General features: G+C 33.9%; 1 protein-coding gene across 1 annotated transcript in view; it reads left to right on the plus strand.

Annotated features, from left to right (window-relative positions):
- The window catches only part of ANKRD13C (ankyrin repeat domain 13C), an 80,897-nt gene that overhangs the window by 39,504 nt on the left and 15,088 nt on the right, over window positions 1–26,305 (plus strand). Inside the window, exons 5-9 of the mRNA XM_081214314.1 lie at window positions 679–724; window positions 5,135–5,201; window positions 9,355–9,499; window positions 15,612–15,743; window positions 18,938–19,099. Of these exons, the coding sequence (XP_081070440.1) occupies window positions 679–724; window positions 5,135–5,201; window positions 9,355–9,499; window positions 15,612–15,743; window positions 18,938–19,099 (552 nt within the window). The remainder of the gene's footprint in view (window positions 1–678; window positions 725–5,134; window positions 5,202–9,354; window positions 9,500–15,611; window positions 15,744–18,937; window positions 19,100–26,305) is intronic.

The raw sequence follows: 26,305 nt of genomic DNA on the forward strand, positions 1-26,305 counted from the left end.
GGGAGAAAGATATATCATCATGACTATGTCTTCTTTTAGGTATGCTTTGTTTTTGAAATCTCAAGGGATAAATTTTTTTGACAATATTTGATTAATAGTTCCCTGAACAGTTATAGTCTTTGATGTTTAGCTTCTAATTTGTGAAATAAAAACGTTCTCTATAGATCTCATGTGATGACATATTATTTCAGATTTAGTAAACCTGCGTTATCACTTTATAGAAAAAAGTTTCTATTGCAGTGGGTGATTTTATTAGACCATTATGAGCCTACACAATAATCATTTTGGAAGTTACTGATTTTTTTTATAACACTTCTAAAGTTATTAAGTTTCTTTACAATACTACTTATTGTTATGCGAAATTTATTGATACAAATTTAAATGCCTGTCAGTTTCAGATATGTTCTTATGTGATTAAAATGTTCTTGTAAAATCTAGAGTGGTGTGAGTTTTCCTTTGTAGATATGTGTAGTAATGTCTGCTATTGTAATGTAATTTTAAGTAATAACCATATATATATTTTTGGTTCTTTCTCCAACTCCATACGTTGAAATTATTTCTTATTCCTGTCTATAGACCTTTAATGATAACAGATTTTTTTAAAGCAAAATATTAAGTAGGTATAAGAGCTGTTAACAAAGGTGTGCATTCAATAATTATTCATATTTCATTTCTCAGCTAGGTGACTTTTATCTAGAACTTCACTGGGATTTTCAAAGCTGGGGTAAGAGTGTGCTGTATTTTACTATGAAATATTTACGTATGCAGAAATGCAAGTGCAAAAATAACTGTTATATAGAAATGTTAACATAACAAATATTGCCCTAAGGAAATTAAGATATTTTTCATCATGTTGAATGTAATGGTTATAAAGCCCTATGGTAATACTTAATTATCCTAACCTGATTAGTAACTTTCATAATTACTATTTTTAAGATTAAAAATTCTCTTTTTTTAAATAAAATGCTGTCAAATATTATAATAATTTAATAAAGGAATTTTCAGAGGGAAGAGAAGAATAATTATGGGATTATTAGATTACTGAATTTAGGGAAGTTTGACATATAGTATTTAGATCCCTGAATGTGAAGAATTCGGTTAACATTAATTGATTTTGTATGTTTTGTCATCTTTCAATCACGTTTGCTGCTTTTATTGCATACTTTATAGCCACTGTTTTAACATACTTTTTGGTTGCACACTCTTCCACTTATTTATGAAAGACGTTAATTCCTAGATATTTTACAGTCATATATTGATTTACCTTGGCAAGGTAAGTTTTCTCTCCTCCCCATTTTAAACATGAGTCTACTTAGGGAGAAAACTTTCGTGTCCAAATAGGAAGTTTGATCCTAGTGACCTCTACTTTACTAAGTAAACAACTATCCAAACCACTAACTTTTGGGTTAAATATTTTTTTAATGTAATCTATGTATAGGTTTGAATATAGTGTACTTATGTGTGTTTTTTAAAGCATCTGAATTAATCTTTATGATATTAAAGATATTTGAATGCTTATTATCACCAAAATAATCATAAAAATAAATCATAAAGTAATCATAAAAATAAATCAGATATTGATAACTGTAGAAACCACTGTTAATGTTTCATATGAATATTTCAAACTCTTTTCAATGCTTACAAACATGTATGTACATATATATAAATATAAATGTATATATGTATATATATCCTCAGCATTAGTTTTTTTTTTAATGGGATCATACTATTATATCATTATGCATTTTGTCACTTTTACTTAATATATCATAGATATCTTACATTTTAGTTCATGAGGAAGTACTTCATTTTTTTTTTTAACAGCTGCATAATACTGTACAGCATGGGTGATTAAGGTTTTTCTAGTGTTTAATCTCTAAATGTAAAATTTTAATCCCTAAATATAATCAGTTTTTTCTAATATTGTTAACAACTTTAGCTCATCAGGCTAGTTTTGGCTCCATCAAAATCACACATGAGGGAGTTCCCTGGTGGTCTAGCGGTTAGGACTCTGGACTTTCACTGCTGTGGCCCGGGTTCAATCCCTGACTGGGGAACTGAGATCCTACAAGCCTCATGTCACAGCCAAAAAAAAAGATCACACATGATTTTGTTTTGTTAACTCTGATAGTCCTTTATACTCTATAAATTATTCAGAAGTCCCAGTGTTCTAGAATACTGAGAGAAAGAAAGGTTTATAATAGCACTGTATAATAAAAGAGGTCTAAGTTAGATTGGTCAAAAGCCTGAGTACTGTTTTTTCACCCTGTTTTTTTCTATCTGTAAAGACCCCAGTCATTCTTGGTGATCCTAAACTGAGGTTGTCCCTTGAGTGTACTGGCTCTTTAATTGATTGTCTTAGTAATTGTTAGTGGTTTGAATTCTAAGATAGTCACTTTATGTTGCTGAGCAAAATGTTCTAAAATATTTTAAAAGTGACATTTCAGTTACATGAAGAAATAGAAATGGATGTAATTACTCCAGAAATTGTGCATATGATCTATAGTTATAAACACATTATAAATGTTGCATAATCAAGTTCATTATTGCAACCACTGAGGTACTTGTTTAAAGTATTGCTTCTTTGAGAACTTGACTTTGATGCAAAAGAGTCAGCCCATCTGTTTCATTGTTGATAAAGGTTTTTACTGATTTCATGTCAAATTATTAGCACCTGATGGTTAGATGTCATCTATAATTTTAAAAACTAAACTCATTGGCTAGATTTAGCTTAGACACTTTGGATTAAAAAAATGGATAATCTCTATTATTAGATTTGATTATCAAGCTTTTTTCCAGAGTTTAGGCATGGTTCCTCCCCTTGTTTAAGCCCCTAATATTAAAAAAAAAAAAAAAAAAGGCAACCCAGAAATAAGGGGAAGTTAAGAAATATTGAGGTCCGGCGTTAAGTTTAATTTAGAGGTAGTGGAGCCCACAAACTCTACTCTTTCTCCTTCAGTATTTGGCTGAAAATAGCCTCAGGCTTGGTTAATAACAAGTCTGAAGGTGACTAAATTATTCCAGCTTGAGTTTTTAGGTATGGAAAAGCTTTAAATTGGAATCAGAAGTACTGGCTCCTAACTGTTTGACATGGCAAATCATATAACTTTCCTGAGCTTCAGTTTCTTCATTTTAAAAATGGGGATAATAATAACTGCCCCACCTATTTCAAGCCTTTGTTTTGGTGTAGATGAAATGAAATCATGTTTTTGAAGGAAGCCCTTCAGATACTGTAAAGTGTTAAATAATTTTATAATCACTCCAAATTTAACATTATGTGTATATAGCATGTTTCAACAGAAAAACTAATAGTTTTTTTTTCTTTATCTCATAATCTACAGAATATCCATCTTGTATTTGGGACTGTTTTTTGCATATTATAGATGGAAAACATTCAACCTAGAAATTCCTCTTAAAATCAGGGAGTAAGTGATAGCAAAACCAAAATTAAAATTTTGAGACTTTCCATTTTTCAGTTCAGAGGATTATGCTGCCTTTGGAGTACTGTGTTAGACTCTCAGATTATGCTGAGGTAACTTAAGATATAGACAGCCTAATTGTTCAGTTTACGTGGAGGAAGAAAAAGTCATCACAGAATTGGGAAAATGAAAATTGCTTTATTTTTGGAATGCATTAAAATCTTTTTTCCTCAATGATATCTTTTTTTTTTAACTTTTGCTTTTCAAACCCTAAGCTTCTTATTTTTTTTCTACATTCCCCTCTTCCTCCTTTTCTGATTTTTGATAAATGGGTATTGGTATGTGATTCTAAGTTTTGTTTTTATAGGTTACCATACTACTTCAAAAGATGTAATAAGTTAAATTTAAATTGTTAGAATGCTGTCTTCTTGTAATCATCTTTTTCATGCTACACCAAATATTTAAGGACAGAAAAACTGGATCTCAATAAGCATGAAAGAGGAGCTTTGATCATTTACGTAGATTTATGCCATTATTAATCTTCTTAACTTCTGTTGTTTCATATAAGGAAAAATTTTATTGGAAATTATTCCTTGTGTTCTTTGACCAGGGTAACTCTTAGTTGATATTCCCTCTGGGCAGTAAAATTTTCTTGCTTTTATAAAATAAGAAGTCTAGAAAACTGTCTTCAATGCTGGAAATCATTTTGGATTAAATGACCTCTAAGGATTTAAAAAAGACTTTTTTATATTTGGTATACCTTTAATGTTAATGAGCAAATATTGATGCTTTTGAAAAAGTTAACTAAAAAACTAGCCCTTAACTATCTCCAAAGTCTTTGTTTCTTTCTAACCCAGGTTGATTTATCACCCATTTTTAAAACACAGAGTTTTGTAAAATATACATGTAATATATCTTACATAGATACACACACCCACTTACATACACATGTACTTGTGATATAATCTTTAATTTCAAAAATTTTGAGTTTCACATTTTTTCTTTTTTTGGTATGTGGTAGTTTAATTATATGGCCTGTTATGTAGATTTATTTATCTATAGAATAACTCATATTTCCTCAAAATATAGCAGATAATAAATAATAAAAAACTATGAGAATATAGCTTGTGATATGAATGTAAGCAACACTGGAATGTAGAAATCTATAAGTCAATAAATAGTATGATTACATTTTATGGATTTTGAAACTGAGCTACAGTGAGCTTAAGTAACCAACATATTTGGGATTCAGACTCAGATTCTACTATCTAGCTCTAAAAATGTCTTTTTCTATTACACATATTACTTTTCTGGTATTTAATCCAATTATATTTAGAGGATCAGATGGAATCCAGGCTTATCTGGTTACCCATTCAGGAGGGTTTAGTTACCACAGGGCATCGTTTTCTAACTTACAGTAATATCCTACAATATGTACCCAAGAGTGGCATTATATCAACTCTGCTACTCTTACATGTGTTTGGTGGGTGGTGGTGGTGAACTATATAGCAATTACAATTAAATAGTAGGTATTTGAAGTTGCTCAAAATTGCTTTGTATATTATTTTTAAGTGGAAAATACTATTTTAAAGGAAATTATTACAATTTTGGTGAAATAGTAAAATGTTTACATTACTCTTCTTCTAATTAAAAAATTTGTAATCTCTCAGAACTTTAGGTGGTTATTTTTTTGCCTTTTCTTTTTACAAATACAGTGCCTTTACTTTCCCGAATTCTGCCTTCTGATGCATGTAAAATATACAAACAAGGTATCAATATCAGGTAAGGTGATTTGATTTTTTTCTGAGTAACAGATAATTGAGATTTAGAGGTAGCTTTTCTTTTTGTAGTAATAGCTTATACTTGGATGTAGTATTTTATAACATGTTGTAATATATTCACAATATTTTATCTCCCTTGAGATACTACAGATAAGGAACCAAAGGCATAAAATCTTGACTAAAACAAAGGTATTACTACTTAACTACAGACTATCTGGAAGGCAAGTAGAGTGAAGATCATGATATAACACTAAGAAGATTTAAGATGGTCACCTCCCTCTTCCTAGCTTTGTAGGGAATAAGGGACACATAAGGAGGACATAACTATTGTCCTGTTTTTCCTCCATCCCTCTCCAACCCTTCCCTCCCCTGTCTACCCATCCATACTTCTAGCCATTCATCTGTTCAGTCATCTATCCATTCTAGTGAACACTTTAAGGCTAATCTTAATTTTCTTCTGTTTCCTTTTAAAACTAAGATTGATGGATCTCACGGGGAATCTATTTATTTTATTTATTTCAGGATTTTATCATTATCTCTTTAGTTTTCTATTAATATAGGTATATTTACAAATTATATATATCTAAGCTATATATAATGCTGGTGAATATGCCAACTTTTTAGTGTATTCATATCTATTAGTATATTTATATATACATAAAATTTTACATGTCTGTATCTTATAAAAATCCAGAATATTAATTTGAATATATAAGGGTCTAGAACTAGAGATGTCTTAAAAGATTATCTCATATAAACTCTTCATTTTATAGATTAGAACGTTCTGACAAGTGAAGTGATTTTTATGAGCATATTGCAAATTAATAACTGAGCCAGGACCTCTCTGACTTCCTGTCAGATCTTATCATGTCACAAGGCAGAAATTTTAAAAAAATCAACTCTTTATGAGATTTATTATTCAGTATGTTGAATTATAATGAAGAGATAACCTTTAGATGGAAGTAAGTTCTAGGGTCATTATTCTCCAGCAAAATTCTATTAAGGTAGAAGTTTCTGTGATTTTGTTTTCAAAAATAACCTCCTCAGATGTTTCTGATGATGAAAGTATTCATGCACATTAAATTCATGGTCATTATAGAAACCTTGGAAAATACAGAAAAGTATAGATAAGAAAACTAGGAAAGGATTTGATAATGATGTAGATTTAATTCAGTAGCCTATTGTTAGCAATATATTATGGTTATCAAAAAATTATCAGTTTAAAAATGCTTAATATAGGTGCTTGCCAAAGTTAGTAGATAACTTGGGAGAATAGTATTATCTTCCATGTGCTACTTTAACTAAAGGTTAGTTTTAGTTCTGTTTGATTCTTAAATTTAGGAGAAAAGGAGCTTCTTTCTTTTAAAAAATTGTTTCACATTTGTATATGACTTTTAAAAGTAAATGACATGATGCATATTACCTAATAAATATAGATGATAAAAAAGCCACAAAATGGTTAAGATAGAGACATGAGAATAAGAGGCTGAGAGAGAATAATTGTGTCAAAGAATGTAGTTTAAGGGAAGCTACTGCAGTTTAGCAAGACTCTGAAACCTGGAACTTACTAGCAGCCGAGGTTGAGGGAGAAATGTGACAGGTTCAAAGTGCTAGTTATCAAACAAAGTTTACTAGATTAATGGAGAAGCTGCATTTTAGGATGTATGACAAAGGCTTTTTGCATAGATGAAGAATTATTTTAAAGAAAAAGAAGTTTGTTAACATTAAAAACTTTCAAATTTAAACATCAGGAGATGATTAGTTCTTTTAAACATCACTTCAAATGAATTTTATTTGTATCTCAGAACAGTTATGTGATCGTTTAAAGTATGTTCTTTGGGAATTCCTTGGTGTTCCAGTGGTTAGGACTCCACACTTTCACTGCCAAGGGCGCGGGTTCGATCCCTGGTCGGGGAACTAAGATTCTGCAGTCCGTGTGGCCAAAAAAAGAAAAAAAAAGTATCTTCTTTGTTGTCAAAGGGAAATTAATACTTTAGTAGAAATAGGAAAGTGTGGGCAACTTTATTGTTGAGAATACTAACAAATATTTTCACTGTTAGTAATTTTGAGGTTACCTATAGCCACTGACTAAAATAATCATTGCAAACTTTCTCAGTCAGGCTCTTCCTATTTCAGGTAGGCCCTATTTCCTTTTCACTGTTACTTGGGCATTTTTCAAGTTTTTATCTGAAACAGAGCATGTTCTACTCAAATCTTTGCATTGTATAAAGAATTTTTTGTTCTTCATCGTGAATTACATGGCAAAATTAAAAGTATTTAGGCTTATAAGCTGAAAGCCAAGGACTAGTTAATACATTAAAATATCATTGTGATAAATTATATAAAAATTATATTATAAATTATATCATTATGAAAAATTAGATTTAAGGGCTCAAATGTTGCCAGTGTCAGTCTGTCTTTGTCTCTCTGTACATCTCTTCTCTCACTATTCCTACCCCCACCCCTTGCAACCCACTACTACTCTCACCCAGGATAGGCAAGAAGGGAATGGAGGCAAAAGACTGTTCTGGCCCTTTTCTTCTTTTTTTGTGGGGTATAGAGTTCCCTGGTAGCTGAAGCTTGGAGTCCAAATAGGCCACGCATGTTAAATGATCTGTTCCTTTTTTGAAACTTCAGTAGCCTACATCTTATAGAGGTAGGGGATAAGCCCCTTTTACTGGCATTATTTTCTCTTATGCCACATGTACAAGCAATAACAGGATATGTTTAGTAGTACAGGCACCAGTAGTACAGTAGCAGGCCACTGGAAGTGGTCCAGGGGCTAGAATTCAACTGTAAAGCAGTAGGTAGAGTTCACTCATATAGGAGTTGGTGACTTGGTTTTTTTTTTAGGACTTCTTATTCGGTTCTGAGGGGTGTGTATATTTTATATGGCTCAGAAAAGAGCCTCTTATACATAGGATAACCATATTTCCCTGTTCACCTCTGTTGTCCTCATAAAATTATTCACAGTATCACCTTCACCTTTAAAAACTACTAGTTTTGGTGATAAATTATTTGTAACCCTAGTTATTCTTTTGCATGCGAAATATGTTCCATTTTTCAGCTTCTCCTACAAAGCCTTGTGCAAGATTGAAGCACTTCAGGGTACTTGTGAACTTTTCCATTCCATTATTCTCCCAAATTTCAGCAAGTAGTGATTTGTAGATTTTATCTGAGACCAACCCACTGGGTCGACCATGCCAGGTCTTGGTTACAATGAGCACAACAAACATACAAGTGTGTGAGTCCATGAATATTTGCCATAGGAACGATCCATAATGTTTTCAGGCTGTGGAGATGTTGGAAAAGAAAATGTTGGGAAAAAGAATGCTAATCTGAATCTGGGAAGTCAAGCAGAAAGGCCAAGAATTTAGAGTAAGTTAAATGGTTTATCGAGTTGAAGGATGAAGCAAGGTTTGGTACCAAGCATAAGCATAGGTGCAGATCATAAGGACAAGACTGTGGACACACAGTCCTTAGTCTAAGAATGTGGTCCGTCCATGGCTATACCTCTCTTATATACAGTTGACCTTTGAACAATACGGTTTGAACTACTTGGGCCCACTTATACATAGATCTTTTTCAAGAAATACGTACTACAGTACTACATGATCCAAGGTTGGTTGAATCTGAGGATGTGGAAATGTGCATACGGAGGGCCAACTGTAAAGTTACATGTGGAGGGGATGGGGGTCAGCGCCCCAAACCCTGGTGTTCAAGGGTCAGCTGTACTCTGCTGAGCTAGCAACTTGGTCTTGAAGGTGTCAAAGAATGTTTGACAGGTCTGCTTTCCTTTTCTGCCCTTCCCCCTTGAAGTAACTTTTATGGAGTAGCTACAGTAGAGGAAATGGTAGAGAATAAGGGTACAGTTAGAGAAATGCATCAACAATGCCGAAACAACCTTTTTCTTGCTGGATTAATGAAGTATATATTCAAAAAAATGAAATATAGATAAAATTGAATATATATTTAAGTATTCTTTTGGTGTTTTTAAATGAGATTTTAAATTTAGCTTTTATCTATAAATTTGACTTTGAAATATGGTATTAGCATCTTGGTTTGAGTTTAGAAGGAGCAAAACTTGTTTAATTAATATGAAGTTTTATTGAAATTTTATTTGTCAGAATTTCTCATCTATCCATCTTTCACAGGCTTGACACTACTCTCATAGACTTTACTGACATGAAGTGCCAACGAGGGGATTTAAGCTTCATTTTCAATGGGGATGCGGCACCCTCTGAATCTTTTGTAGTATTAGACAATGAACAAAAAGTTTATCAGCGAATACACCATGAGGTGAGCATGTTGTCTTATCAGTATTCCTGTAAATGGTTTAAAAAAGTCTGTAGGGATTTACCCTGTGGTCCAGTGGTTAAGACTCCGCCTTCCAATGCAAGGGGTGAGGGTTCGATTCCTGGTTGGGGAATTAAGATCCCACATGCTACGGGGTGCGGCCAAAAAAATAAAAGAAGTTTGTGTATGCAACCAAGCCTCGGTATAATTGTTTTAAAAGGCATAAGGCATAATTGAGATGGTTCATTCCTAAAGCTTTCATTTTCTTACCTCTAGTTTTTTAAAAAAGTTTTATCATCTGTTCTCTATCCTGACTAATCCACTGAGTCTGTTTGCTCTTAATTCACTGATGATCTCCTAGTTAAATAAACCCTAACTTCTCATAGTTCTCATTTGTTGAACCTGTTCTGGCCCTGTCCCCATTTATCTTCCTATCTTAGTTTCTTGTATTGTTGTGAACCATCTCTATCTCTTTAATACGAACACCTCTCTTGGCTCTCTGTCTGTACCGTTTTACTTTTCCCAACTCTTTGGCCACCTTTCTTTTCTCTGTCTTTTCACTCTTAAAGTACAAAATTATACCCCTTCTAAACACTATATCTTCATGTTGGAATTGCCTCCACAATGACCTTTGAGAGACCATATTCACCATGATCTTATGTCCGTTTTTCCCTGAATGCTTATAAACCAAAGAAAAAGCTTTTCTAGTCTCTATATGTATCACTGATAGCCTTACAAATGTTTTTAGGTCGATATTTTGTTTTGTCACTGTGGCTTTTATTTTTCACCATTTCCTTTCCTTTACCACATCTTGTGACCCCTTCCTCAACATCTCTTAGATTAGACCCTCCTACTGTCATATCTGTTGACAAGACCTTAGTTACCTTGTATGTGTACTATTGAAATAAACAGTTTCCTAACTGGCACTGAGCAAGGAAGATTTGGATTCGAAGAGAAGAAAAAAAGACATTCCTTGTGGGGGAAACAGGATGAGTAAAGTCAGGGAAGTAGGACTAAGAATGGTTTATTTGGGAAACAGAAAAGCAACCTATCTGACTGCAGTGAAGGTTTCTCTTACTGAGCATAGGAACATAGTTTATGGAAGGCCTTAACAGCCAGATACAATAATTTAGGATCTGTTATAGTTTTAATAGAGAGTCATAGATTCTTAAACAAGGTATTGATTTGATCTAAAAGTAACTTAAATGAATTCATCTTATATATAATAGTTTTTTGACTTTTCCTCCTTCCCTCTCTTCCTCAAACATTTATCAAGGACCTAATAAATGCTAGACACTGCTAGGTGCTATGGATAGTGGCATTGTATTAATAGTATACAGTTTGTCTCTTGGTATCTGCGGGGGATTGATTCTAGGAATCCCCAAGGATACCAAAATCCACAGATGCTCAAGTCCCTTATATAAAATGGTGTAGTATTTGCATATAAGCTACACACATCCTCCCATATACTTTAATTCATCTCTAGATTACTTATAATACTTAATACAATGTAAAGCCTAGGTAAACAGTTGTAAATACAGTGCAAATACCTTGTAAATAGTTGCCTGAGTGGCAAATTTAAGTTTTCCTTTCTGGTACTTTCTGGAATTTTTTTTTTTTTTTTTAAAGAAGATGTTGGGGGTAGGAGTTTATTAATTAATTAATTTATTTTTGCTGTGTTGTGTCTTCGTTTCTGTGCGAGGGCTTTCTCCAGTTGTGGCAAGTGGGGGCCACTCTTCATCACGGTGCGCGGGACTCTCACTATGGCGGCCTCTCTTGTTGCAGAGCACAGGCTCTAGACGCGCAGGCTCAGTAGTTGTGGCTCACAGGCCTAGTTGCTCCATGGCATGTGGGATCCTCCCAGACCAGGGCTCGAACCCGTGTCCCCTGCATTAGCAGGCAGATTCTCACCCACTGCGCCACCAGGGAAGCCCTGGAATTTTTTTTTCTCCAAATATTTTTGATCCCTGGTTGGTTGAATCTGCAGATGCGGAAGCTGCAGATATGGAGGGCCAACTGTATATCAATTACTATCATATATTAAGCATTAAATGCCAGCATACTGGGACTATAAATACTTTAAAGCTCTTTTATTAAATCCTTAAAATAACCTGTCTAAATAGTACCATCTCTATTTTATAGATGAAAAAATTGAGGCTTATAAATGTTAAATGATATCGCTAAGATCACACAGCTAGTATGCAAGATGGATTGGCAAAGGGAGAGAATGGAAGGGGGGAAAATATGTGTTTTTATGGTTATAGGCATACTTCGCTTTATTGCACTTCACAGATATTGCATTTTTTACAAATTGAAGGTCTGTGGCAACCCTGTGTTGAACAAGTCTGTTGGTGCCATTTTTCCAACAGCATTTGCTTACTTTGTGTCTCTGTGTCACATTTTGGTAATTCTCAAAATATTTTGACTCCTCTACCAGCAAACAGATTATGACTTGCTGAAGGTTCAGATGATGGTTAGCATTTTTTTAGCAATAAAGTTTTGTGTTTTTTTTTTTTTTAATTTATTTTTTGTCTGCGTTGGGTCTTCATTGCTGTGTGTGGGCTTTCTCTAGTTGTGGCAAGCCAGGGATACTCTTTGTTGCTGGTGCGTGGGCTTCTCATTGCAGTGACTTCTCTTGTTGCGGAGTGTGGTCTCTAGGCACATGAGCTTCCGTAGTTGTGGCACATGGTCTCAGTAGTTTTGGCTCAATGGCTCTAGAGCACAGGCTCAGTAGTTGTGGCGCATGGGCTTGGTGGCTCTGCGGCGTGTGGCATCTTCCCGGACCAGGGATCAAACCTGTGTCCCCTACATTGGCAGGCGGATCTTAACCACTGTGCCACCAGGGAAGTCCCAGCAATAAAGTATTTTTAAATTAAGGTATGTACCTTGTTTTTTTAAGCATGATGCTATTGCACACTGAAGACTACAATACAGAGTAAATGATGGTGGTGCCACTTGATAGAATTGGGGCATTTGGAAAAGGAAACAGGTTTGGGGTTTTAGATGACCTTCATATTGAATCTGTTGCTGAAATCAGTGTATTTGTTTCAACCCTCTCTTTATACAGACTTCTCTGAAGTATTTGCTATTATCGATAACTCAGTTCTTAAAATTTGCATTTCCTTGTGACTTGACCTTGATCATTAGATGTTCTTTTCCCATATCTCCTTCTTACTCTCTTTTGCCTGTTTCCTGTTGTCTGCTCACTTCTTGAATATTGATATGCGCTTGATGTTGTTCTCATTTTTACAAATTGCCAGAATAATCTCTTCCATTCCCACAGCTCTCACTACCTCTTATCAGTTGATAGTTCACAAGTATATATTTGTAACTCAGATCTTCTGAGTGGGGACCTATCTATTTAAATGCCTAATGGATATCGTGTGTGTCTCCTAGGTACCTCAAAATTTAGCTTATTTAAGACTTAACACATCATTTTCCCTTTAAGGTGCCCGTTCTCCCATTTTCTTCCCTTTGGTGATTGACATCATTCTCTGTTCAGCGAGAAAAATTGGAGGGTTTTTTTGACATCTTTTCTTGTATTCTCACATTTCCTAATTAGAGAACATGTGTGGTTATTCTTGTCTCCCTCATGTCTTATAATTATCCCTTTTTTATTCATGCTGTTATTGCCATAATTTAGATATTCATTATGTCAACTGGACTGTCACAAAAGTCTCATAAATGATCTTCCTGGCCCCCTTCTTGTCTGCTTTTAAATTATTTCACATATTGGAGATAGGTTGAACATTGAAAACAAATTCATGACACTTGTCTTCCTTAAAGACACTTTACCTGAAGAATGAAATCCAAGTTCCTTAGCATGCCATGGTTCCTTCTGTGACCTGGCTTTTGTTCACTTTTCCAGCCTTTTTCTTACCCTGTTATCATAGATACCTTCATGCTGAACTCTTTGCAATTTTTTCCAGGCTATTTAGTGTTTCATTCCTTTGTTCGTATTGTTTCCAATTCTGAGGATACCCTTCTTCTTGTACCCTCACCCTGGTGGGGCACCTACTTAGTGTTACTTCCTCATCTGCCAAGTGACCATTGTTTTCTTGATGTTCTCACTAGTCTGGTACCATAGAGCTTCTAATGCTGTTTTTGTCTATATGGCTTTCTTCTTTTTTTGGGCTAAGCTTCTCAGAGGTTTGGGGTTCTTTTAGTTGTAGTCTCTGGTACCTAATACAGAGTACATTCTAGTTAGAGTTTGGCAGAATCTTTCTGTAAAGGGAGAGAGTCAGTATTTTAGATATTTAAATATATTTGCAGGTCATATGGTCTCTGTCACAACTGCTCACCTCTGCTGTTATTAACATAAAAGCCACCATAGACAATATATAAATGAATGAGTATGGCTGTATTCTAATAAAATTTTACTTGAAAAACAGATGGTGGACTGGATTTGACTGCTGGCCATAGTCTGCTGACCCTTATTCTAGACTATCGTATATGTACTAAATAATTCGAATTCTTATGTTTTAAATAACAGCAGGATAGCTAACTGGGCAATAGATGAGTTGGAAGGATAGTACTAAAAGAGAAGCCAGAGATTAAGGCTAGTAGTGTAAGTATTAGCTGATGTTTTAGTATCAATGAGATCACCAGTGGTCTGGTATTTAGGGTATATGTGTGTGTATTTTATGTCTAAAAGAATACAGAAATGCTAGATTTTGAGCAATACTCCTCAGGGCAGGGAATACTTGTTTTTTATCCTAATATGTATACATAAGTAATAATTGTTCATTAAATGTTTATTGAATGAATGTAATTAACAACAGGTCTTTTTCAATGGTGTGGTTAGGAGATAGTCTATGATTTACAGAAGAGTTATGTTTCAAAAGTTTATTTGAAAATGGGATGTTTGAAACTTAAGGCAAATTTCTTCATAGGTAGTGTTGTATATAGTGTTGTTCCTAAGCTAGTACGTAAAATCCTAATTGATTTGTAATATATTTACATCATGATGGTTAACAGTTCTGTACAATCTCTGCCAGTCAAAATTTCTCTTTAGGAAATTGTGTTCAGAATTAGTTTGGGTTACCAGGAATACATTTTCACCTGTTACAGCCTTAGCATTAATGTCAAGATTTTCTATCCCTCACTTGTAAGGGTGAAGGAAATGGGCTATACCTGGGTGAAAGTTTGTGGTGACGAATAGAAAATGGGCCTCTTGGGAATCTAGAAATCAGGAGGTAGGGAAAATAGAGCCTCTAGTTATTGTAAACCTTATGGATGGTTCTCATTCTCCAGTCAACTCTCTAGGTTCTGCCTTTTTTCTCCCTTTTTTCTTCAGATTCTGGGGTCCTAAATATCAGAGAATCTCTCTTGGCCTATTATATTTAGAATAGAACCTCATCTAATACCTATTCATTTACTTTTCTGTACCTGGTCTCTTAGTTTTCTGTCCCTGAAACAAGCACAAAGCTTTCTCTTTTAAAAAATAATTATCGATCAATTATTTTATGCCAGCACTGAGGAATATGTTGAAGTAAGGCTGCTAAATTGAGTTTGGAAATTATGGGTTGATATTTATGGATTCCTTTTCTTTGTATAAGGTGTATAGAGAAGATCCCATGTGGCCTCCTTTCCTTTTTTCCTGCCTTATCACCTATCTCCTTTCCTCCTTCCCTTCCTTCCTTCCACTTAAAACTATTGGGAAAGAAAGGCTCATAGTGGTGGGTCTTTAGATTAAAAAGAACTAAAGTAAGATTCATCTATACTTAAAGAAAATAAAACCTTCTTACAGGCATTTTGTCTCAGACGTGTCTACTTAATTCTTAAAGTCATCTTTTACAATTACTCTGCATACTTTGTACTTCTGTAATGGGTAATCTAGTATTGTTTCCATTACATATCTGGAAGAGTGTGAGTACACTTTTTATGTGTCCTGTATTTTTAGATTCATAATTAGTTATAATTCTAACTTATTTAGTTATATGAAGTTTACACTTCTGTCATTGTTTTTAGAGTAACTAGCACTTCACATTTTTTTAGAATTGGTCCTTTTTGTTTTTTGAAATCTGTAACGTTTTAATTGTTGACATTTTCATATGTGGCGCTAATAACCTTTGAAAACCTAGATTCTTATATTTACCTTTTGCCCCCACCCCAGGAGTCAGAGATGGAAACAGAAGAAGAGGTTGACATTTTAATGAGTAGCGATATTTACTCTGCAACTTTATCAACCAAATCAATTTCTTTCACGCGTGCCCAAACAGGATGGCTTTTTCGGGAAGATAAAACAGTATGTGCAAGTCGAGATTTTTACACTTTAAAAATTGTTTAGTATTTAATGTTGCCAAAATAATGTGCTGGAAATACAGGTAGAAAGAAGTATCTTACTTACTTGTTTTCAAGTAGTTTATTCTCTTCTCCTTGAATCCAAATAGGGAATTATATTGGTTGGTTACAGAGTTGGAAGATATTCTTACAGAAGCCAGGAGAGAAAGTTTAGTTCATTTGAATTTTATGTTGAAAAATATTCTTGTTGTTAGTTGCCTTGTTATTATACAGGGAACAATGTCTTCACATGGTTCCATTATATTTCTAATGCTTTATTTCTCAGGAAGACCACAAAGAAGCATATACTTTTACATTCATTTCCCTGGACCTTTTTTCTTTCTTCTATTAGAATTTTAAACTACTTACTTGCCCAGTATCTGTCCCTCAGTATTCCATATATTTGACTAAAATTAAATAAGCTTACATTTCTACAACACTGTAATTAAATTAAATCTCAGTGGCGGTTTCCCCATTAGTGAATTGTAAACTCTTTCCATAATTCCCATTTCATCTGTCAGCAAGAGGTTATATAATATATAATATTTCAAATATAACATATTCAAAATATATTCAAACATTTTTTAGTTGCATGTATGAAGAAGCATCTTATAAAATTTTAAAGTCAAGGATAAGTAACACATTAGGTAAGGGCCAAGATTTTAAGAATTCTATTTATCTTTTATTAGACACAGTAGAAATGAATATATCCTCATTAGAAAGACAAAAATAGCCTGTAATAGTCAGGGTTCTTTGAGAAACAAAATCAGTAGGAGTTCTATATCTCTCTGTGTATGTGTATATATCTGCATATAGATGTATATATACCTATAGACAGAAGGAGAGAAGGGTGAGGGAGAGGTTGATTTATTTTAAGGAATTAGCTTGTGTGAATGTAGAGGCTGGTAAGTCTGAAATTTGTAGAGCAGTCTAGCAGGCTGGAAATTCAGGGGAGAGTTGATATGGTCTTGAGTTTGAAATTTGCAGGCTAGAATCTCAGGCAGGGTTTCTGTGTTGCAGTCTTGAGGCAGAATTGCTTTTCCTTTGGGAAACCTTAGTCTTTGCTCTTAAGGCCTACATTTGATTGGATATGGCCTTTCCATATTATGGAGGGTAATCTGCTTTACTTCAAGTCTGCTGATGTAAATTTTAATTAATCTAAAAAATGCCTTCGTGGAATTCCCTGGTGGTCCAGTGGTTAGGACTCAGTGCTTTCACCACTGTGGCCTGGGTTCAATCCCTCGTTGGGGAACTAAGATCCTGCAAGCTGCACAGGACAGCCAAAAAAAAAGAAAAAGCCTTCGTAGCAACATCTAGACTGGTGTTTGATTGAACAGTTGGACATCATAGTCTAGGCAAACTAACATAAAATTAACCACCACACAGTCTTACACATAAAGCTGAAAAATCTCACTTGACCACTACTCACAATCCCAGAGTCCTTTGCAGAAGGTTATCCAGCTGTATATCCCCCAGACCTTTCTTTATGCTTTATGTACATAAATATCTATCTATAATAATATTTAGCTTTAGTTGTTGATAGGTTTATTTTTTATAAAGTATCATTTTATCTATTGTTTTGCAACTTTTTTTCCCCCAATGTCTTAGAAGTGTTTTCTTTTCAGTAGTATTACTTCATTCTTTTTAGCAACTGCATAGTATTCCATAGTATGGATATATTGTAATTTATTTATCCAGTCTCTTATTTTTGGACATTTAGATGGACACACATTTGTGTCCCGTTTTCTTCCACTATAAGTGATGTTATGTTTACTATCTTTTTACATGCCTTTGCACTGTCTTTTATAGATAGCAAGAAATGGATGGCTGGATTATGGGGAATATACATTTAAATTTTTTTATTGATATGATTTATTTTTAATAAATGCTTTTTCATTATAAGATTTCAAAAATTGATCATTATCACTTGAGTGTTTCCCAACCACAGAAAAATTCTCACTGTGAGATCTAGGTTCATCAATTTTCCTCTCTAAGCCTATTTGGCAACAAGTAGCATTATAGGATTCACAGTTGTGAGATCCTACATTGCAATCCATTTGTTGGCTTGAAGTCTTATTTGTTTGTACTCTGTTCTTCTGGACAGCATTAGAAGGATCACTTCAAGAGAAGATAAAAATTGAAGCTGCTGTTCATCTAGTGCTACTGCTAAGCAGCTCAAAGCTCTTGAAGAGTGTCTAGGTGATCTTCTTAAATCTTTGACAGGTAAGGAGGGAGTCAGTAATGCTTATGGTTCCCATTTTGTAGGTAGAAACAGGTACAGAATGCCTTGCTTTCTAATGAGTGGTAAGGAAGCCACCAAAAGCAAGGTGGAAATGGAAGCAACTATAAACACTTAGTTTTGGAATGCCAGAAAACAGCAGCAAGAGGAGAGTAAGTGATCTGCATGCAGGTAGAAATGGGAAGCTTGTTTTCAGTAGTTACTGATCATGTTTTTCGAGGTAAGGTATTTCAAACTGACCACCTGTGGGTCTGAAAAAAGGTGAAGGTTAATGTTGAAGGAACCCTCTTTTCTTTATGTCCTTTTAATCCATTTGAGTTTCCCTATCCCCAATCCATAATATAAATACATAATTATATTGATAAGCAAAACTACTTGGTTGGTCTCCCTTTGTTGAAAGAAGCAAGCAACTGTAACTTGAAGTTTGGGCCTGTTAGAGAATATTGGAACAGGTAATTAATTTTAGTTGTACTAGAAATTTTTATGTGACTAAGACTATTTCTTTTTATTCCATTTTTTTCTATCTATAAAATGGGAACATTAATTATCCCTGACCCCTCCTTGTAACTCATGATACTTGACTATTAGCTAAATTAAGTTGTCAGATAGTTTCGTGCTACTTGGGAGTAGATTCTAAAGGAATACTATGTGTTGTTTTTACTTAGACTTAATTCATTTGCAGATTAACTACCATACATCTTGTGTGTTTTAAATTTTCCTTTACAAATTTGAAATGTGTTATTTTATGTATTTTTTAGCTTAATAGAATGTATAAGATAATTTGATAATTTCAAGTACCAGAGGAATATTTTATTTACATCTAAATGTTATATGTTTATGAAGAAACCGTGTATTACTTCGAAACTTAAAAAAAATCTAAGATAAACTTTATTATTTTGAAATATTTGATTTTGTTTTAGGAAAGGGTAGGAAACTTTTTGGCCGACTTTTATCTGGTGAATGGACTTGTTTTAGAATCAAGAAAAAGAAGAGAACATCTCAGTGAAGAAGATATTCTTCGAAATAAGGCCATTATGGAGAGTTTGAGTAAAGGTGGAAACATAATGGAGCAGAATTTTGAGGTATAACTTTTACTTTTCTTAATTTATAATGTTCTAAAGAGAGAGGGGGTAGACTTCATTCCTGGCATTCAGTGAGTTTATATAAGTATGCTCATAGGTTTTGTTTACTATGTATCACCTTTTATTTTTCTGTGATACGGTCTTTGGTGATTTTTTGTGAACCTGTTCTTGATCTTTGAGTCTTCACTAATAAATAGATTAAAATCGTTTTGTAAGCATGAAACCTGGTGTTAATTTTTAATCCATGTCCCTTTGCATATATTCTTTTTCCTACTTCACCAACTGAAATCTTATGCTGCTTTGAAGACCTGGCTAAAAATCTACCTACTTTATGAAGTCATTTCTAGCCTATACCTTCCCATAAATTTTTTATTCAGTATGTATTTACTGAAAACATGGTACATGAAAAGAATTGTGTGACAGTAGGAAAAGGGGAGGGAAATCAAGGAAATACATAGCTATATGAGACAAGGTAACTTGGCTCTATAATCTTATTTCTCTAGTAGATGAATTGGAGGGTTTCTTAAATATTTTTAATTTTAACAATTTTAGACTTTAAAACCAGAAAAAAAATGATTTCCAAATGTTAACATTCTACTACATTTTTTATAGCAGTGTTTTTTAGGATTGGGACCCTTTAGTGGATTATGAATTCAATTTGTGGGCTGTGACCCCCACTTTTTTTTTTTTTTGAAGTAGAATCTAAATTCAGAGAATAAGGAAAAACTAGAGCACATAGTATGGGTCCTTATTACTTTATGAAACAATAGTGTTAGGGGTGTATGTTGTGTCTACTTGCATATGTGTGACTGCTGGGTTATAGCGTAAAATGTGAGTCACAGTCAGAAAAAGATTAAAGGCTACTATGAGGAGACTTGAATTCCTTGAATGTTTAGCCTCTCCCCTATGGTATTGTGCCAGATTGCATTTTCAGGATAGACAAACTTTTCAGAATAGTATGCCAGGTCTCAACTAATTCATGGTGATACTGTGTGTGCCAGCAAAATTATTTTAATGTTTAGAAAGTTTATGTGTTGAGTGAATCAACCATAGTTTAGTTAAGTGAATATAGGATGTAAAGTGCTTAAGAATCCACATTAAATGTTTAAGTTAAAATTGTGATCCAGTTTAGTGTGATCGTGTCCCCTTCCTGCCAGATCCTCTTTACAGTCCTCATTTTTCTTTTGTCCTTGGGTTAGAGCCTCACTAGACTTTATTTTCCAGAAGCCTCCTGGTATTTGCTGATCTCTCCATCAGTAGGAGGTAATAGGATATGATATGCTCAGGAAATAGAAATGGAGATGGATTAAAGAGAGGGAATGATGAGCATAATCTTTGACAAAGCTGTTACCCTTTCCCATTGTTAACCAGACATAAAGACCATTTCTTTGGACTATATTGTGATTTAAATTTTATAACAGTTCTTTTTAAAAAAATGATTTTGTTGTGGTGGTGCTTGTTGCTACCTTTGTTTAATTTTGGCAGCAAAACATGTTGGGATGAGTACACAAATTTATTCTCTTTAGGGCAGAGATTGTAACTTGATGCACTTGAATTGGTAAAGGGGTCTTTAGATGACATTTTAATCATGTATAGTTTGGCACATTGAAATTAAAACATAGTTTAATCCCAGATGCCTGTATAATAAAACAAAATAATATGAATTAAATAATTAAGCTTCTGACTTCTGATCAGATCAAAGGAAATAGTTCCTGGGCATTGTGTGAAGTATTTTTTCATATATCATCTCATTTAATTTTTAATTATCACAATGACCTGATGAGATAACTATCATTGCCCAATTGTATAGAAAGGAAAATGAAGTTTAAAGAAATTAATATATCTGAAGTCACAAAGCTATAAGTAGCAAAGATGGGTTTTGATTCTTGGACCCTTACCCCAAGTTCTTCTTGTTCTTGGTCTAAGTATATTGCTTCCCAGATTGCCTTTGTTAAAGTCTCTTCTTTGTGTGTATCCAGATTTTCAACACATCTTAGCAATTCTTACAAAATATTGTGAAGTTGAAGTTGTAAAAGGAATGAGAGAACCTTGCTATTGGTAAATGTAGTAAAAATCAGTATTGTGGTGTTTTTTTCAATGATGTATAGAGAACACATTAGTAAAAAGCATGTTTTTGGCTTTGGAACATTATTGAAAATTTCAAGAACTTAGAAAATATGTATGACTATTATGATTGTTTTCAAAAGACATGAAAATATTATATATATGTATATATATATATATATATATATATATATATATATATATTTATATTTTTTGGCCATGTTGTGTGGCTTGTGGGATCTTAGTTCCGCAACCAGGGATTGAACCTGTACCCTTGGCAGTAAAAGCTTGGAATCCTAACTACTGGACCACCAGGGAATTCCCAAAAATATTATATTTTAAAGCCACATTTTAATAAAATTTCAGTTCTTAAAAAATGTATGTCCTTTTAAGAATGAATTTATGTTCTTTATTCTAAATGAATAGCTTTTGAGTTTCTTTTTTTTTTCAGACAAATATTTGTTTTAATTTCTATAAGAAATAGCTTATAGGTAACACTTAGAAGTAATTATTTGCCTTTTAACTAGTTTTGCCATTTCTACTCCTTCTTTCCCCTCTCCTTTCCAGACAGTTCTAATATTTAGTATATATTTTGACAATATTTTTTATAGTAAAATTTAAGTGTTCAGAAATTCTTAAGTTATGGATACTTGCTCCTCCACTTTTGGTGCTTTTTTCCACTTTGTTCTAACCAATTATTGTTGGAGGGGGGAGTAATGCCCCATTTATACCTTAGACAGTCATTGATAAAAGCACTAATTGTATGCCAGCTATATATACAGAATATTGAGTTAAACTCTATTAGTGATTATGTACTTTTTTAATATATAAAATCAAAATAAGAATATATAGATATAAAATACATGAATGTGTTAAACTTTCAGAAACCTTTGCCATGTAAAATATTAGAATTCAGTAAATCTAGCAATAAATCAAAACTATTTCTTGTATGCTTCAAGGAAAACAGGCATTAAAAGTTTGCATTTAATTATGTAGGAAAGGTTTGATTCCATTTTAGTTACAGAGCCTAGTGACTTAGGGAAATAAACTTAGAAAGCCATCTGGTGTCCTGTGTCAGCCTTCATGTCTTCCTGTTTCATTAGATAGTTATGGGAACAGTATAGTGGGAACACTGATGGGTTCAGCTGTGAGTATCAGTATATAACAAAGGATCAATTAGAATAAACATAAACTAAGAAAGACCTTATTAAAATATAATAACTGATATTCATAATGATGAAGTAAAGTGCTCAGTGGAAGGTTAAATTAGATTCATTACAGTCTGTACTAAGATGGGGAATATATAATGTATAGTTTAGAAAGAATTCTATTGGAAATAGTGCTTAGAGAATTTTATTACCTGAAAAAATATACTTATATGACATGTCGCATTATCTAATCATGCCAGGAAAATGAGTCTTTACTATGATAATATATATATGATAACATATATATGATTTTATATATATATATAAAAACATCAGTTATAGCCAAATGTATATACAGGTATTAAATGTATATAGGTATTAAATAGACTAGAAGCAAGAGTAGACAAATTTTAAGCAGTGCTCTGAAAGAGAAATTGACCATGATCTGCTTAGTTAGATTTGGGTGGAGGTGTGATTAACCTTTGCTATGGTTCTGGGTTGGAGCATCAGTGGTAAATTTTTTCAGTCATTTCTTCTGTTTGTTACAGCTTCTATTAGCTTGTCTGCCTTCTGCAGGATCACAAGACACTGTTTTACCTAATGTTTTGCCACAATATTTATGACAGTCACTACCTATTAAGCCCATTTGTCATTCTATTAATAGCCATTGCCACATGCCATACTACTGTGTGTAGTATCACATTTTATATATCATATTTGATATGGGTTATGATATAATTTTGGCTGATTATAACAGTAACTTAAACAAGACAGGAGTTTATTTTTCTCTCATGGAAAAATCTGAGTTTATATGGTTTCTTTGTTCTGTGAGTTAATCTCAGACCTAGCTTTTTTTTTTTTTTGGTCTTATTTCTCTACCATTTCTATGATCTGACCCTCATTCACATGGTATACGATGTTTTATTACCTGTTTAGCATTCCAACCATTAGGAATGATAATTCCTAATAGTACTTAGGAAAGAGAGGACATGCCTGTTCTGTTTGAATACCCAGTCAGAAGTTGCATACATCACTGCTCAAATCCCATTGGTTAGAACATAGGTGTAACTAATTTAGCTAGCTGTAAAGATATCTAGAAGTCTTTAATCTAGGAAGTCATGTGTCCAGCCAAAAATTGGTAGGGAGGTTCTTTTACAACAAAGAACAGGAGATAGATTATTGATTGAGTAGACAATTAGTATTCTCTAATGTCTCATTGTTAGATACATACCTGATGCTTCAGTTACCACATAAACACTAGTAACTGTCATCCAATATATACCTTCAATTCTGACCTGTCTCTTAATCACCAGATCTATAGTATTTTGCCTACCTCCACTTGGATAAACATAGGTATCTAAGATTTAGTATGTTTAAATCTGATCAATTTTTTCATTTTTCTTATTTTCTCTGTCTTGAGTGGTAACACCATTATCTACTACCATTACCCAAACCAGCAATCTGAAATTTGTCCTTGGACTTCTTAGCTTTCCTTAACCTCTGTGTCAAATCGATTACAAAATCCTAAAGATCTCGTGAATCTATTTCTCTTCTTCCATTTTGAAATAGCTTATCATTTCTCATTTGGATTACTGAGATAGCTTCCTAGCTTACTCACTGCTACCAGAATGACCTCTCTGAAATAGATTGAACTATGTAAAGCCTCAATAACTAAAATGTATAGAATATTTACTATGTGTCAGGCACTATTTTAAGTATTTGATGTTAACAAGCCAGTTTTATCCTTACAACGACCCTCTGAGGTTATGTAGTTGACTAAACTGAGACAAAAGAGGTTTAATAATTTGTCCAAAGTCAGCTAGTAATTGGCAAAGCCAGGATTTGGTCAGTCTGGCTCCAACGTTTGTGTTCTAAAACATTATATTGCTCAAAATATTTGTCCATTGCTTTCTGAGTAAAATACAATCTACTTAGTGCACAAAACCCTTTCAAACTACTTTTTCTCTTCTGTGTCTTGCCATTTTTCCTTCATGTATGCTACACATGAAGGGAAAAATAGCACCACACTTGTAGTTTCCCAGTACAGCATGCTTTTTCTCACCATTGTACTTTCCTCAGTGTCCTTCATTTGGTTATTTTGTTCTCTTTCTTTTAGACTTCTCCACCAGGAACCACCATTGCTGGTACATCTTTTTGGCTACCCCAGTCTGGGTCAGAGAAACCTCTTCTCAGTGCTTTTATGCCATCCTCTTGATCCCTCTATCATACCACACCCATCCTGGATTATAATTATCTACTTCCTGTGTGTCTCTTTGTAAACTTCTCAAGGTCAGAACGTCATCTTTCATATTGCCTGATGCTCAAAAACTGTTAGTTTCCCTTCTTCCCCTATTCTTCTCTTGCTATTCAGAGATCATCAATGATTTCTAACCAACAAAATCTGTGGCCTTTTTTTTCAGGCTTCTTTCCCTTTAAAGTCTTTGTTATGATATTGAAACAGCCTTTTCACTTCCATGATACTTGTCTTGCATCTTGTCATGATACTTGATACTTGTCTTGTATCTTGTCATGATACTTGATACTTGATGCTCTGGTTTTTTCTTTTCCCTTATTGATTAATATCTGGCTCCCTTCTCTCCTCTCCACCCAACCCCCTGGCAAGTCTATGTAGTTTTTAGGGCTCAGTCATCAGTCCTCTGTTTTATTGCTTTTCATTTAGTCAGAGAATTCTTAAACCATTATCTCTAAATATGATTTCTCTCCTTTTCTTTTTGTAACTGCCCTCTAGGAACTTCCCAGTATGAAATAGTTACTATTATTTACTGAATCCTTTATACTGTGCTAGGCACTAAGATTTTCCATACACTATCTCCTTGAATTCTTAACTATGAGTTGGGTGGTCATATTCCCATTCTGCAGGTGAGTTAAATTGATAATAATACAAATAACATGCCCCAATTCACACAACTACCAGGTAGTGGAGCTGGGTGGGATTCCAGCTCATTTTTGTGTCTTCAAAATCCTTGATTTTAACAACTCTAATATGCTGCCTATTAACATCTTAAACTCATTATATCCAAAACTATACTTCTCTGAATGGAACCCTCTCCCAGTGTTACTGTTCATTTTGTTATTTATGTGTCTTTCACTTATTGCCCTTTTGCTCTACAGTTTGTGTTGTTGGTTTTCCTTAGCAATTTTCGATTTCTACTGCCACTCCCTTAGTTCTTTATTGCCAATTCATCCTATAGTGATCCAAGCTCTTAGTTAACAAAGATGAGGTGTAAGTTTTAAATCTGATATGACCTTCACCACTGTTGTTGATCTCCCTTTTGAACTTTCCTCCCTAGTTCAAATCAATCTAGTGTTTCCACTGTTAATTCTCTCTGTCCAAAATATTCTTTTTATTTTCTTTTCGTTTAAATTTGAGCCTCAAACCCCTAGTCTCGATTTATTGTCTATAGAAAACTGCTCTCTTTTCTGAACCCCTGTATTACTCAGTTTTTTGTAAGCTCATTTGATCTCTAATCATTTAATAATTTGTATTCCTGATTAACTATTCATGTTTGTATGTGTTTTTTCTTTCCAACTTTGAATTGTAAACTCCATGAAGTCAGGATTAGTCTTTATACTTCTCTGTAGTTCCCATGTTCAGCATCTAGCATAATACCAGGGACATTTTAGATGATTAAAACATCGAATGGGGCTTCCCTGGTGGCTCAGTGGTTAAGAATCCGCCTGACAATGCAGGGGACACAGGTTCCAGCCCTGGTCTGGTAAGATCTCACATGCCATGGAGCAACTAAGCCCGTGTGCCACAACTAGTGAGCCTGCACTCTAGAGCCCACGTGCCACAACTACTGAAGCCCGTGCTCCACAACAAGAGAAGCCACCGCAGTGAGAGCCCGCGCACCGCAACGAAGAGTAGCCCCTGCTCGCTGCAACTAGAGAAAGCCCATGCACAGCAGTGAAGACCCAGCACAGCCAAAAATAAATAAAAACAAAACAAAACAAAAAACAAACAAAAGACATT

Source organism: Mesoplodon bidens, assembly GCF_964165515.1.
Source record: "Mesoplodon bidens genome assembly, chromosome: 2".
In the NCBI taxonomy this organism is placed as follows: Eukaryota; Metazoa; Chordata; class Mammalia; order Artiodactyla; family Ziphiidae; genus Mesoplodon; species Mesoplodon bidens.